Below are 15,505 nucleotides of genomic sequence, written 5' to 3' on the forward strand. Positions count from 1 at the left end.
TCTGGGTGAAACCATGACCTGATTGGATGGATGTGCTGGGGGGGTGCGCTTGTACTAGGAACTCTGAGGGGCAGGCACCTGTTGGTGCTCACCAATCTGAGGTTAGCACTGCGGGGATTGTGTGTGGGAGTAAGAGGAAGTGGAGGGGGTGGTATGGCTATGTGCTGTGGGTTATGACAATGGAGATATTTTTGGGAAGTTGATTGGGGGGTTGTCGGTAGGCGAAGGATGATTGGTGGTGCTGTAAAGCTGACGTGGGTCATGCTGTAGGTGGCTTCTCTGGCTCTCTTAACTTTTAATGCCTGCTTGATCCCTTCAGCTATTCATCTTCCCTGGTAAATCAAATCTTCTCTACCTCCTTCAGGCTTTAAATATTCATTTTCAGCCTCCCACCTTAGGGGTTGTTGCAGTCATACCCATTGCACTGTGCTGTGTGTGGTATCATCTGGCTGTTATATCCCTGAGTTAAATTGGTTTTCAAATATTAAGCAGTTTTCTGAAAAGGTGGACAATGAAAAAATTATTAAGCTCATTAGTTTTACAGGAATAGCTTGTCATCAAAGTTTTATTTTATGTCCTTTAAACAGGTGTGCAAAAGTATCCTGGGGGGAAAATGCAGTAATTTAAAGGCACTATGTGTGGAATTTTGACTTCCCAGCTGCTGCCCCCTAGTGGTGTGACACCAATAAGAGCAGTTTATATCCACCAAGACTCAAAACTTCATCCATATCATGCAGGAACTGAGCCCCAGGATCCAGAAGGTCAGTGTTTTTAATTTCAGCTTAATATTGTCTGTGTCCTTGCATTGATATAGAATCCTTCCAAGCCCATCTTTTACGCAGATCCACCATTTTTTGAGTAATCCTGAATATAAAGAGAGAGACAGCGACGAACCACCACAAACACTGAATTTATTGTCTAATTTTCCTACAAATCAAAAGTAGCAAAATCGATTATGCAATTTAAAAATAAAAAATGATTTTAAACCAAAACAATATTTCAAGGCCGTGCCTGTCAAAGACGATTGTTATTTCCATGTGCGTCAACGTTTTTTGCGTGACATGGCGTACAAACCCATCAACATTTAGAAAGGTCATCTCCACACAGAAGGAAGGAAGTGGCACAGAGATACAGACAAAAGCAGGCATTCACAGATTTGACACTGATTAAGTCAGCTACAACATGAAGAGGAAGAGCAGGAGTGGAGGGGGGCTGCAAAGCAACTTGCAGTGTCACAGCAACCATAGACAGGCTAAAGTTTAATCCCTACAATATATGAGATTTGCAAAGTTGGGTGCGTAGAACAGTATCAGCTGATCTGCAGGGATTGTAGACTGGGTTTGACTTTGTGACCTCCATCAGTTAATGCTATGCTTATTTATATTTATGTTCATAGAAATAGTGAAATATATTTTTTTTTACTGTTTAAAACAATGTTGATGTTCTGGTAAAAAAAACCTAAATTGATTAAATTATGAAATAAACTTGTTTTGAGAATCTTTCTAAACAGCACAAGTGATGGGGTTTGTCTGTTCTTTAGGTACAAATTCCTATAAAAACTATGGCTTTAGTCACACTGTGATTTAAGGAGCTGAAAATGAAAGGCTCTGCTTCACAGATACTGTGGCGTGATGAAATCTAGAATTACCAAACTTCTTGGCAGGAGCAGGGAGGTGATGCCAATACTGATGGAGAGGTCTTAGTAAAAAGCACCTCAGCATTGCTGATTCTGAGTTTGATGTGAGCTCGAGGCAAGAAAAGATGTGGATGAAAGTATAAAAATGGAGATGGATGTTTTTTGCCATAGAGGGCTGCGAGGACTACAAGCGTAATGATCGATGAAGCAAAGGCCCCCGAGTGAACTCCGGATTCTGCTCTATCTCTGATCCTTCGTGTTGCTTTTTACGAAGCTGATGTCTATATTTCAAGCCTCATAAAGTTCATCTTTCCTCCATCCCCTACTCTCTGTCTCTGCCTTTAAATTTCTCTCCTCTCAGTTGGGTCATTCCATCCTCTCTCCCTCATGCTGGTGAGCCTTTCCAGTGTGAAAACATAAAACTATAAATCAACAGCAGATTGAAACTTAAGTGAGGGGAAAATGCCTCTGACTTGACCTCCTCTGAGCTGCCATTCTCAGCGTGAATACATCATTCAGAATGACCTCTGTGTTTGTTTTTGTGCAGCCTGGCTTCTCAAAGCTACTCTTTCATAGAAGGTTATGTGTTAGACGGGAAAGGGAACAAGTGCAATTCAACCACTAGTGTAGCGATAACGTCACATATGGTGGTCTATAATACTGAGGGGCTATCAGTGCTGTCGCCAAGGTGGGCTGCCGTGGACTGGCAGAATTTCAGCCCCCAAATACTTGCGCTAATAGATCTCAGTGAGAGAGTGTATTTACACAGAGAAATAACAGGGAAGCCCATGCAGTAGTGTCCGGTGACCAGTGCCAACATGTGGGGATATTAATAGCAGGGTGGGCAGGTGATAGCATTCTGAGAACAGATGGAGCCTTTGATATTCTCCCCTCAGATCTCTATTTAAAAGACAAAAGCAAAATGAAAGCACAAGACCAAGAGGACAGGTGTGGTAAAAGGGACATGCAGCATGCGTGTGTCCAGACAAAATGAGGCACCGAGAGGCACGAGTCTTCTCTATTATTGGGAATTCCATTGGCTGTTGGTGCAGCAGATGAATGGGGTTGGTGTGCTGCTCCGTTACATACACCAATGCCTGAAATGCAGAGGATTACTGTGTCTGCAGAAATATACCGCAAAGCATGTGCCACTCTCCAGCACATTCTGACATGGGCTTGCAGCACGCTCATTATAGGGCCTGGTTTGTCTTGGTGTTTATGTGTTAACACCACATATGAACACCCAGTCCTGGAGCCACACTTCAAACCCTACTACAGCTAATAACAAAATAAAAAAATCCCACGCTGGTAGTTTCTATTGTAGCATTTATACGCATGTATGGTATGCTAACATTGGTTTAGTAGTTACATTTCATGCAATTTCATCAATGCATTTATTATTTTTTGTTATTTTAATTATTTTAAAAATTTAACATACAAACTGTCACTGGCAACACATCTGGAATTAGGAGAAGGTTTTGGGCCAGATTAATCTTCTGAGGTAAACCTACCCTGACTAAATAGTTTGGAGACTTGTGAAATGTAAGTAGTTTTTCATGTGATGTACATCAGAATTGTTATTTTCTTTGTTTTCTTTTACAAATTCTGGTTGAGTCAGGTAGAGTCAGCATCGATGAAAATTATCGCCCCAAATTAACTAAATTTCACCATAGGATGATGGGTGTGTCCATGTCTGCAACAGAGTGTAACCCTGTTAACATTCTGGTATCCAAGTCCTTACAGTGGAAACCTAGCCATTTATTTTGGTTGAAGCCAAAACTGTTTGGGGTTTTTTTTTCAGCTGTTTCTGATTTCTGTGTGTCCGATTATTGTCTTTGTTTCTATAATGAGAAAACTTGGAAAGCAATTATATAAACACAAAAATTGCATATTGTAATTGCCTATGAATGGAGCTAGGGTTGGGGTTATCTAGACCATAGACCTTATTTAGTCCTAACTTATAACCCTAATCGTAGGCTTGCAAAGTACATTATATGAATTTGGGGTTTTGAAAGCTTTTCTCCCAAATCTAACAAACACAGTAAAAGTTTAAAATTCTACAAATCTAAAAAGAACACCATAAAATCCATATGGTTTGTCAGTTACTGGCCCTTTAAGTACTAGTACAGCTATAATTTAAAAAGGCATTGTGTGTTTTGTGATGAGGCAATGCATTGGAAACTGTACTTATTTTAACAGTTACAATTGTCTTCCTCTACATGTACATCAAGGGATTCGTAACTTCCAGCAACATGGTTCATGAAAATCAGACACCCCTGTGCTTCAGAAGGGCTTGAAGGGGTCCGTAGGGGTATGGTTGAAGCTAGCATCGGCGAAGATGGCCAGCGTGCCCACAGTGGTGAAAACGACGAAAATCCACAGGAACATCCGGTCCACCACCATTGCCACATATTGCCAATCTTCTTTCAGCTAAAAGAGGCCAGCGAAAGACAAGAGATTAAAAAGAGAAAGAATGGGTACGATAGAAAGAAAATGAATATAAGGAAAGGAAAACAGTGGGAAAATGGCAAAAGACAGACAGACACAAGAGACAAAAAGACAACAGTACAAACGTCAGAAATAAAGCCATGTTGTTCAGATAAAAAGTAGAGAGGAAGAAAAAATGGAAGGACAATAAACATATTAATGCTCTAAGGTTTAAGTAAATGATAGCTCTAACCCTAACCCTGTGATAATATGTTGGTTCTCCTCAAAAATGTCATCTCAAATCTTGACAATTAGGGGACAAAGAAAACTGTCATTCTAAGTGATATGCATTACAAAAACACTTTTGCTTGGTTTATGTTTAGGGTTAGGGGTCATCACTAAAGACAACTTAGATATTCAGTGATTAAGCTTTATCTGTTGAATGCTCGAAATGATCAAACCCTGCCCTTCACTCCAGATGTGACCTTGTGGATCTTAGAAGGTTAAACGTGCTCAAACATTCAAACTTACCGCTTCATAGTCTTTTTCAGCCTGCAGAGCCTCGGCTATGTATGTGATGGCCTCTATGGCTGACTTGAGCTCATCAGGTAGTGCAAGGTAGCTACTGGGGCCATCAATGAACTTCCTCAGGTCTGTGCATATGCCATCCGGCTGGTACCTTCATGACAGCACAATTATAATAATGTTACAGAAAAGTATCAATAATAAACAAAATATTGTGATGGTAAATATATATGTCTGGACGGATTCAGGAAAAAGACAGAGTGTCAACACCCAAAGACAACAAATGCACACGAGCGTGCAGAATGTAGCGATGTGTGAGCAGGTGTCAGCCCACACTAATTAAAAGCTGTAAAATAGCTCAGCTTTTATGAGCTGGGCTGCGCGTCTCCTTTGCACTTTACTGTCAACCACAGAGGAATAATGAGAAGGTCAGAGGAGCTCCCCGGGTCCCCCTCTGCGAGTTTGTACAAGGCGCTGCCCTTCACATGCTGACCAAGCTGCTCTGTGTGTGTGTGTGTGTGTGTGTGTGTGTGTGTGTGTGTGTGTGTGTGTGTGTGTGTGTGTGTGCATGTTTCTGTGTTTAGTTGTTGCCCTTAGTTACCAACTGTCAGCTGCTACTGGGTGCCAGGAGTTATTGGGAGAAGCTAGTAGAAAGGTGTTGTGTGTACCTGTGTGACTCTGCTGTCAGTTATAAATACTGTATTAACGTGACAGTTCTAACTTTAGAGGTCAAGTTATTTTTCATTTCTTTATTTTCAAAACATAGAAAGTAAAAAATGTGTTACGTCAGTTAGTTACATCGCAAAAAGACAATCTTCGAAGGCACTATTATTGAACTTTATAATTTGCAATTATTATTTTATTTTATTTTATTATTATCATGTCTGCTTTCAGACTAGTTAAAACAAAATATCCAAAATGCTTTTTTACAATTGTTTACAATTACAAAACATTTTATATTTATACAAATTAATACATATGTAGTTTACATATTTAAATACATGTATTTATGATGTGAGTAATTTATTGTTAAAGGGTATTTAACATTGTTTTGAATAAATAATGCATGAAATTTTATGACTCTCACCAATAACCTCAGACAAGCCTGTTATTAGAAGTTAATTCGTCATCAGCACTATAACAATATGATCAAACAAGTCGTTAAATATGACCAAAATTTGTAATATATAGTTAGATTAGATCATGCTAACTGCTAACTGAAGCCTGCCTTGTCATTGATGAGTTACCGTTGCTATGACAATCTGGAAGTAAATGTGCTCAACTAAAAATCAAGAGCTCCCGCCATCCAGCCAAGAAGTAACGTACACGTGTGAATGCCCTGTTACTACTAGCACTATAATTATGAATGTTAGCCAGCTTTAACATCTGGTCAAACAACAGCAAGTGTGTCAGTCTAGTATCAAAAATGTTAATTGTACTAAAATGGGCATTGTGGCATTATTTCTATCAGTCTGCTCTCATGTGTCTGGATTTAAAAGCAAGAGAAAGACCGTGTTTCTAAGTTAGTCAGCACACTCTCGCACTAGCAACACAACAAGTCTTACACTTTCCTTCTTTTTCTACCCCCCAAAAATGTATGCTCCTGGAATGTATTACTTTCAAATATGTGCTCAATACCATGAAAAAAAACCATAACTTAACAATTCATTGTCATGAACATAAAAACATTTTACTTTTTCGTGGCTATTTCACAAACCTCTGTTCAGATCAGAACGTTTCTTATGAATTCAACTTGTTATCATCAGGAGGATGGAATTCAGACTTCTTGTTGAACACTGATATAGTCTTGCTTCACACAGTTGATCATTTACATTACATAACTCATTCTATAATTTTTCGGTAATAATTATTGCACGGAATCATGCAGCATGTCCTTCAACAATGGCACATTAATTATGTCCTTGTTGCCTTCAGCAGAAAGACACACTAAGACCTCCTATACTTCTATGAACTTACGAAGTCATACAGCATGCAAGCACATCACAGCTGAAGTGCTTTTCTGAGTAGCATTGCTTAAGTTCCAGCCTAAAACTTTATGGATTTTCACCTGACATTCAATAACCTCTACAAAGGCAGAGCAGCTGCTTTTCTTATGAAACACCTCAAATATTAAACACCTCCTTTAAAAAACATTGCAAAAAAACAAAAAAAAAAAAAAAAAGATTGACAAGATAGGCAGGTATCCACCAGAGGGCAGTGTAGCACAACGTTAAAAGTGGTAACCTCTCAGGCAGGACAGAGGAGACAGCTGCTTGGTATTCTTTGCATGAAATTAGAGGTTTGCAACGCAGCGCTGCCACCGCTGCTCATCCTGCGAGTGTGGCAGGTGAAGAATCTGTGACCTAAGAAGGATGAAGTCCTAACAGGTTGAGAGAGAAAGGAAAAAGGGAGGTGGAGACACAGTGTGGCCTCTTAACCCCCTCCTCCCTTTTCCCTCCTGTACGGCTCAAAGCAGCACTTCATCAGCGAGAAGTAAATGAGTATTCAGGAGACTAATTCAACTAAAACTGGCTGCGTCTGGTGCCAAGACATGCACTAAACCCAATTAAGAGAGGCGCGCGAATGTACGTGTGGACCCAAGAGAGATACTGCTGTCTCATCAAATTCCTCTAACAGAGCCCCTCCCCCCTCACTGTTCATTCACCTAGACAGTGACTCTAATGTGTCAGAGTCCATTTGGGTGGGTCATTATTGTTTTAGCAAAGATTCTTTCCCTCTAGACATATCTAATTTCTCCCAGGAGTAGAGATTGAGGGACAGCTACACTGTGAAGCAAACTTCATGGTGTATTGTGAGAGAAGCAGGAATCTACGTTAGTTGACAGTGTCGTATGGCTGATTGGGAAGACATACAGGTCCCCACCCTATGTAACTACTTAAGGAACGTCAAAGAATTTTCATGCACAAAGGATCGAGACTGGGGTTACTGTAATTCAATTTGTTGCCAAATTGTGCAACACTGGCCTGCATCCAGCTCTTTACTCAACATCATCGGCAGCCCTCTGTGGAACTTTTGATGTAAACCTGCAAACTGCGTTTCAGTGGAGGTGTTTGGGTTTATAAAGCTATATATATATATATATATATTGTAACATCTCAGAGTACTTTAAATAAAGATAAGACCTTGGCAGTAGTCATTACTGACACTCAGACATCTGTCACTGAATAAAACAAAGGTCAGAAAGACCTCACAGAAGGAGATCTTAAACAGCCAATCTGTTCCTTCTTTGCAACAGCTCCATAAATGATGATTTGACAGTTTAAGCTTCAGTAGAAAGGGCATCGATACAATATGTGACAATATGAGACTTCAAAGAAGATATTTTAGTGCATTTAGTAAAATATTTTGGCATAGCAAAAGTACATAAAGTATAGTGGATGAAGTAAAGTGCATTTAAATACAAACACACACAAACTGCCTGGATCTCTCAGTGTAGATGAAAATGGAGATGCAGGAGGAGAAGGAACAGATGTGATGTGATAAAAGTTTATTAAGAGCAATGACAGATGGAGGCTGGGGAAACCAGGGCTTCAGACATAACCTACTATATGAACTTGAGCCTTAATTAATACATTTAATGTGGAATCAACCAGTAACACTGGCAGCAAACCAGCCCCAGAGCATGATGCTACCACCACCATGCCTCACAGCTGGTACAGTGTTACCTTTAAATCCTCACCTTTATTCTAAACATGCCTCCTGTCATTGTACCAAATAGCTCAGTGTTTGTCTCATTGGACCATAAAACCTTTCTGGCTCGGCTTGTCCAAGTGAACAGCTGCAAATTTTAGTCGAGCCTTGTTAAGTTAAAAGACAATGTGGAACCTCCATCTCCGTTTATTAAACAATTTAAGTGTTTAATTTGAGTCTGTATGGAGACTTCTGACCGTGTGGAATAGAGAAACCTGAAAATAGTTTTTGGACCCAATTCTTTTTTTAGTTAGTTAAACCTTGTATTGGATTATGGGATGATACAGGCGTTTCACATGTGGTTATATACGTTGTCTTTTCAATTCTCTCATCAGGAAAACTGCCACAAAAAAATTAAGTATTTTTGTAAAAAAATGAGTGGGCTAAAGTGCTGTTACACCCCGGCCTAGGCAACCGGGGTGCAACGTAGAAAAACAAAGATAAGGAAAATAAAACCACGAAGGCTCTCCACCAAAATCCCAAAACGAAAATATCCCATGACGAAAGTATTAACAAACCCATTCACAACTATTTACAACAGACTATTTATTTACAACAAAACACCAAACTATTTACAACACGGGGGAGATCGCGACCATGACATACTGAAACAAGGCTTAAATACATAGAAGGAGCAATCAGGGAATGGACCACAGGAGGGAAACACAGCTGGGGCAAATTAGACCTGACGAGACAAGGAAACGTAAACTGAACACACTAAGATAACACAGACTTTCAAAGTAAACAGGAAACACATAACAGTCACGCCAAAAACAAAACACTGACACACCGAAACGTAACATTTCCCCCTACCCAAAAATCAAACATGTAACCCCAAGTGAAAAGTTTGATTCAGACAAACGAAGGCTGAAACGAAGGCAGACGAAGCTGATGGAGGCTGGAGCGGTCCCACTGACCCTCCAGCAGACGACGAAGGCTGGTGCGGTCCCCCCGGACCCTCCAGCAGAGGCGGATGAAGGCTGGAGCGGTCCCTCGGACCCTCCAGCGAAGGCGGATGAAGGCTGGAGCGGTCCCACGGACCCTCCAGCGACGACAAAGGCTGGTGCGGTCCCCCCGGACCCTCCAGCAGAGGCGGATGAAGGCTGGAGCGGTCCCTCGGACGCTCCAGCGAAGGCGGATGAGCAGCTCACTAGCTGCACACACGGACACGCAGCCCACCAGCTGCAGAAGGCTGGAGCGGTCCCTCGGATCCTCCAGCGAAGACAGACGAGCAGCCCACCAGCTGCACACATAGACACGCAGCCCACCAGCTGCACACACGGATACGCAGCCCACCAGCTGCACCCACGGACACGCAGCCCACCAGCTACACCCACGGACACGCAGCCCACCAGCTGCACCCACGGACACGCAGCCCACCAGCTGCAGAAGGCTGGAGCGGTCCCTCGGATCCTCCAGCGAAGGCGGATGAAGGCTGGAGCGGTCCTCGGACCCTCCAGCGATCCCGGACGAGCCCCCATATGTTACACCCCGGCCTAGGCAACCGGGGTGCAACGTAGAAAAACAAAGATAAGGAAAATAAAACCACGAAGGCTCTCCACCAAAATCCCAAAACGAAAATATCCCATGACGAAAGTATTAACAAACCCATTCACAACTATTTACAACAGACTATTTATTTACAACAAAACACCAAACTATTTACAACACGGGGGAGATCGCGACCATGACATACTGAAACACAAGGCTTAAATACATAGAAGGAGCAATCAGGGAATGGACCACAGGAGGGAAACACAGCTGGGGCAAATTAGACCTGACGAGACAAGGAAACGTAAACTGAACACACTAAGATAACACAGACTTTCAAAGTAAACAGGAAACACATAACAGTCACGCCAAAAACAAAACACTGACACACCGAAACGTAACAGTGCATCCATAACTTTCCTTTACACATATTTTGGTTTTGATTTTGTTAAATAAATAATGACACTGTGTAATATGTTGTATTTTTGTCATCTGAGCTTGTATTTAAATATTTCTAGAACCATTTATAATTATGTCCTGATATATAGAACCTTAGAATTGAAACGGGGTGTACCTTCGTTTTCACATGACTCTAAATATGTGAGAATGTGGAGATGGTTCTCATATTCTGAATAAATGTTCTCAGGTAGTGTAGAAAAGCCCTTATAGCTAATGAACAGGGATCTTCTTTCTTCTTCTTCTTCTTCTTCTTTTTCCTTATTGTGAGCCAAAAAACATTGGATAGATTTCGTTGGCCTCACTGAGAGAATATATTATGCAGCACAATGTAATAAATGTGTGCACGTATAGGTGACAGAAGAGGAGAGGAATTACTTCTTGTGCTGCAGCTGCTGCTATTATGGTAGCATTTGGTATCTTTAAATATGGTGTTTGTCTGTTCAAGAGGCTCTGTGCTTTTAAACACTGTTGAATTTAATTCAAAGTGAAAAAAGCACCTAAAATATAACAGAATTTTAATTCGTCTTAAGTTGAGGTGGTAAGCGCTAAGGAGGAAACCTGAACTTCTATGAGTGCAAGGTTGTGTAGACACTAAAGTGATATATATTTGAATCCATTTCGACATGACATCAAATCAAATTTGTTTATTCTTAATGTATTTGATCTTATTTTACTGCACAAGTATTGTTTCTAAAGTAATATTTGGAAAACACATCTAATGATATATATATATAATGGAATTAAACTTATATACCAGTATGTGATTCACTTCAAGAATCCCATAAGACATAACAGAGACAAGAGCAGTCGCTTCTCATCCTACTAATGATGAATGGAATCTCTTCATATCCATCTGTCCAGGTTTTGCCTGAATCAACAACTGTTCACCTGCTCCACTTCACACATGCTGTTTCTGGGTTCATTTGCTTTTTCTTCAAACATGCAGGCTAAACCAAATCCAGGCACACTCACAACCACGAGAGCAAGCATGTGCACGTATAAGCCTGGCTTTACCTGTTGGGTTTGGGAAATAAAATGGAAGAGTCAGGTTTCCGGATGAAGTATTCGTCAGAAGCTATGCTAATTGCAGTGACTTTTTTTTCCCGGCGGGGTACGGTCTCCAGAGACAGGGGGGTCTCCACCTTTGGCCGCAGCATGCCCAGGTAAGGAGGGAGCATGTGGATGAAGATCTAGGTGGAGAGTAAAGGCAAAGAAGAACAGAGATACTTTTACAATTCCCATTAAAGACAGTTCGGCCAGAAGACTGTTTCCATGTGGAGAGATCCCCAGGTTTTAGGAACAACCTCACCTACTTCCAAGACTGCGTGGAGGGGGACAATGATCTGGTGAGGTGAAGACTCCAGCAACATTTAAAACACAAGGGAACAGCTTTATTTGCAGACCAACACTTTCGGCTTGTGGCCTTCATCAGGGTTGCCGAAACACCATGTTTCCATGCGCAGTCATTTATATATAGGCATGTTGTATACAGCACTTTGAGTACTCCGGGAGAGTAGAAAAGCACTATATAAGAATCAGTCCATTTACCATTTATCATATTTGTCAGCATGGCTCTGTTCTAGGGTTTTCCTGCTCTTCCACACATACATGCAAAGTATAAAGTGATAAATGTAGAAGCAGGAGCTGGGGTGGAGGCGGTGGCAAAGCAGCTTGCAAATGTGATACTGGGATTTCCTATTCCTATGAAGTTACTTAAATTTGAATTTCTGACTATGTAGACATTAACATGTATTTGATTTTCTACAATTTATCACAGTGAATTGCTGTATTATCAGAAAAAGACTGCATGCAATTGCCAACATGCAACATTTCTGGCAGGTTTTTGGTTGGTATGCTTAAAAATCTCATCTCAGTAAGATAACTTTTGTCTGATTGGCTAATTGATTAGTTTAAATTTAAGGGCATAAGTTGGACTAGAAAAAGTTGATAACTTGCAATATATGTTATTTCAATACACAGTAAAAGTCACATTAATATCGAATCATGAATGAAATATTGTGTTAATATCATATTGTGGCATGTCTGGTGATTCCTGCCCTCTCTAGATTAAATAGTGCACCCTATATAAGATCAGCTTAGCCTTCAGATGCTGTGGACTGGCTCTGAGATTGGTTCATTTGCTGGAATTGTTGCTAGGCTTTTCTTTGTGGCCTGTCTGAGCAAACTCTATGCTCATCTTCAGAATTTAGCAGTTTCGAGATGTTAAAAAACACATTTCATAGCATTCATTTATGAATGTGTAGATGTGCATTTCTTTTGCTGAAAAAAGACCACAGAAGTTTATTTGCTGTATATTTTCAGTCAATAGCTTGTTAGCACTCACACCTCATGGATCCATCATCTTTGCTGGCATTAAAAGTCCATTTGTTAGGATTCGTGTTTCATGATTAAGGGGACAGCTGGAGTGCACTTGCCCTGTATTTGCCTATTAGAGATGACAAATAGTTCTAAATATTGAATTTTGCAGTAAGATAACCTTTGAAAGCAGTTGCTGCTGAATGATGTGGGTGGAGAAACTAAATGGGTAATGCTTTCCAGTTCTTCAAAGTCTCCTTTCGAGGTTTTCTTCGAACACAGTACATAAGTCTGTGTGCTTCAGTGAAGCACTTCAGTAAAGGATTCAGGCTGTCCTGGGCACAAGGGAGTGTAATTAAAACAGAAAAAACAGTTTGATAGGACATGATAAAAATTAAGTGCGTTGAGTCTTCATCAGAAGCTGTCGGACTTGGAGCTCCTTTGATATCAATATCAAGGGAGTCAATGATAAAACAGCACGTCAGGGTTGAACTTTAGCCTTGATCAATATCATAAATGCTGTAAATGGCTGCTCTATCTGCGCTTTGAAGTGCTTTCATATTCTTTTTGTGAAAGAACTCCTGGCTCACCAGTATTGACAGATGGATGTCAATAATAGCCCCCTGGCGAGGAACATAAACTGGCAAAAACTCAATAGCGAATTTAATAGTGATTTTGAGTTCATTTACAACCAAACGTCCACGCCTTTATACAACTTCCAGTATGCGTTAGTTTCACCTGCTGTTTCTGCCATGTTTCCTAGCTCTCAGTCCGAGGCAGCACATCAGTGAGTCACTCGCTGGAGCCTGATAGACTTGACTGAGAGCTCTGAGACATGATGGAGGGTCCTTTTTTAATGTAATTTAAATAAAATTTAATAAACTTTACTATTTTTGTTCACTCCCACAGCAGCAGTAAAGAGTAGATGGTCACAGACAGTCGTTGGTGAAGAAAATGGAGCATTTATAGGAAAATCTTTCTCTCAGGAGTTTGTTCAGGCCAGAGTGGAAGTGGAATGTGTGAGATTTCAAGTCAGAAATGCCAAAAGAAACAGACGGACTGACTGGGACATTTATGAACATTTTCCATAGAAATGATACAATGGCACTATCAATTAGACATTCAAAATATTGTTAGTAATTATCATAGATCAAGTAGAGAAATGTCAGAAAATCCCCAATTGTCTCTCAACTTTCTTCCTTACTGATACTGTGTGACATCTGTCTGATTTCCCTCAGCTTGGCTGACAATGAGCAGTGAAAATAAGAGAGGAAACAGCACCTCGGAGAGCAGCACTTCATCTACAAAGACCGTATTCCTCAACAATGGCTGCTAAAACTCTGATAGTATTGCTGTTGAGTGTGTGTGGTGCTCGGGCAGACACCACAGAGAGACGTAAGCTCTGCACTCGAGAGCATCTAAAGCATCACCTGGTGATGGAACAGAAGGAGGAGGTGTCCTAGTCGTCTGTAGTGACTGTCTGGAGAAAGAAAACGAAACACTGAATTCAGCCACCAAGATGGGGGTGGAATAAAGAGCAGCACAGTTAATGTCTACCTAGAGATGGGCTGAAATGCTGAAATAGGATATGACCATATTTGGAGTGTCACTGTTAGCTGTGTCACCAGGTGCATCAGTAATTAACTGTGATATTAAATGTGCAACAAATTTTAGCAAGCAATAATGGGATTAAACAAAAAGCATACGTAGCAGAAATCTGAAGAGCCAGCTGCTTTGTGTCTGAATACAAGCAAACGCTGAAGGAGAAACATAACTTTAGGCCATAAAAAAATTACCCCAGTACATTTCATACTAGTCATTAATAGGGATTAATATTGAAATCAGATATGGAAACAAACACCATTTAACAGGCTCTAGACAGCCTACTACATAAATTTGGTCATTTTCTCTGAGACACACTCACTTTAGGACTGGTGGCCATTACAGGAAGTTTTTTTCCTTAAACTTAAATATTTGTTCTTTTAGTGGCTGATTTACCAGCCTTAAATTAGGCTTTTGAAACACAGAAACAATAAATACAAAATTAATCATTCGTTTCTTTCTAATGTTTTGCGTCCAAAAATGTCTTCCTTTCACATTTTATTGTTTCTTTAATTACCCACGAGTAGGAGTGAAACAGAATCTATGCTCCTCCTTTTCCTCATCAATCCGGCGCCAAGCAGTTCAATCTGCCCAGTGTGTGGGAGCCTTTCTGTGGTGAATGTACCCTGAAACCATGACAGAACTTGGACCAAAGCACAGAGCTGCTACTTACGCCTGTAATTAGCTTCACACAATGTACACTGGGGGCAACAGCAACTGATGGAGGTTAATGGTATAACATGACGTTTAAAGTGTCGAGAACTATGTGGACCTAATTGAGTAGTCTGCCTCGACCCACGCTAACACAGCTTTCAAAGCCAAATTAATGCCAAAGTTTAATTTATGTATTTCAGGTGCACAGTCTTTAACATGATGACCCATTAGCCATTTGAATATACAAGACAGTGACCATTTTCAAGATGCTAACAACTGCTGGTAAAATATAATTTTTTGAGGTGGAGTCTTGATTTTAGTTTTCATGCATGTTCACAATGTAGAAATATACTTCCTAACCCTCAGGTTACTCATAAGCTTCTTTGTATCAAATTAGTAAATTTTTTTCCCCAATTAATTTACTAAAGGGGAAGTAGAGGTACTATGGAGTAGAGGTAGTACTTTTTCTGTGAGCCACATCTCATGATTGGTCTTTTCATGTACAATCTAGTGTCTGAACTCAGCCTGACCCTGTAGCCACCCTTTGCTTTGCACACTCTTGGCATTCTCTCAATGAGCTTCATGAGGTCGTCAGTCTTGAAGGAGTTCCCAGAGATGCTGAGCACTTGTTGGTCCTTTTGCCTTCACTCTGGGGTCCATCTCACCCCAAACCATCTCCATTGG

The 15,505-nt window shown here is 40.6% G+C and overlaps 1 protein-coding gene across 2 annotated transcripts in view; it reads right to left on the reverse strand.

Annotated features, from left to right (window-relative positions):
- Positions 1-891: 891 nt before the first annotated feature.
- The window catches only part of chrnb1 (cholinergic receptor, nicotinic, beta 1 (muscle)), a 31,180-nt gene continuing 16,566 nt past the window's right edge, over positions 892-15,505 (reverse strand). For both annotated transcript variants that reach the window (XM_082528172.1, XM_082528171.1), the window contains 3 exons: positions 11,264-11,439; positions 4,595-4,742; positions 892-4,066 (listed from right to left, as the gene is read on the reverse strand). In XM_082528172.1, coding sequence (XP_082384298.1) covers positions 3,920-4,066; positions 4,595-4,742; positions 11,264-11,439 — 471 coding nt within the window. In that variant the 3' untranslated portion in view covers positions 892-3,919. The remainder of the gene's footprint in view (positions 4,067-4,594; positions 4,743-11,263; positions 11,440-15,505) is intronic.

The sequence above is a fragment of the Aulonocara stuartgranti genome, assembly GCF_965226115.1.
Source record: "Aulonocara stuartgranti genome assembly, chromosome: 3".
Taxonomy (NCBI): domain Eukaryota; kingdom Metazoa; phylum Chordata; class Actinopteri; order Cichliformes; family Cichlidae; genus Aulonocara; species Aulonocara stuartgranti.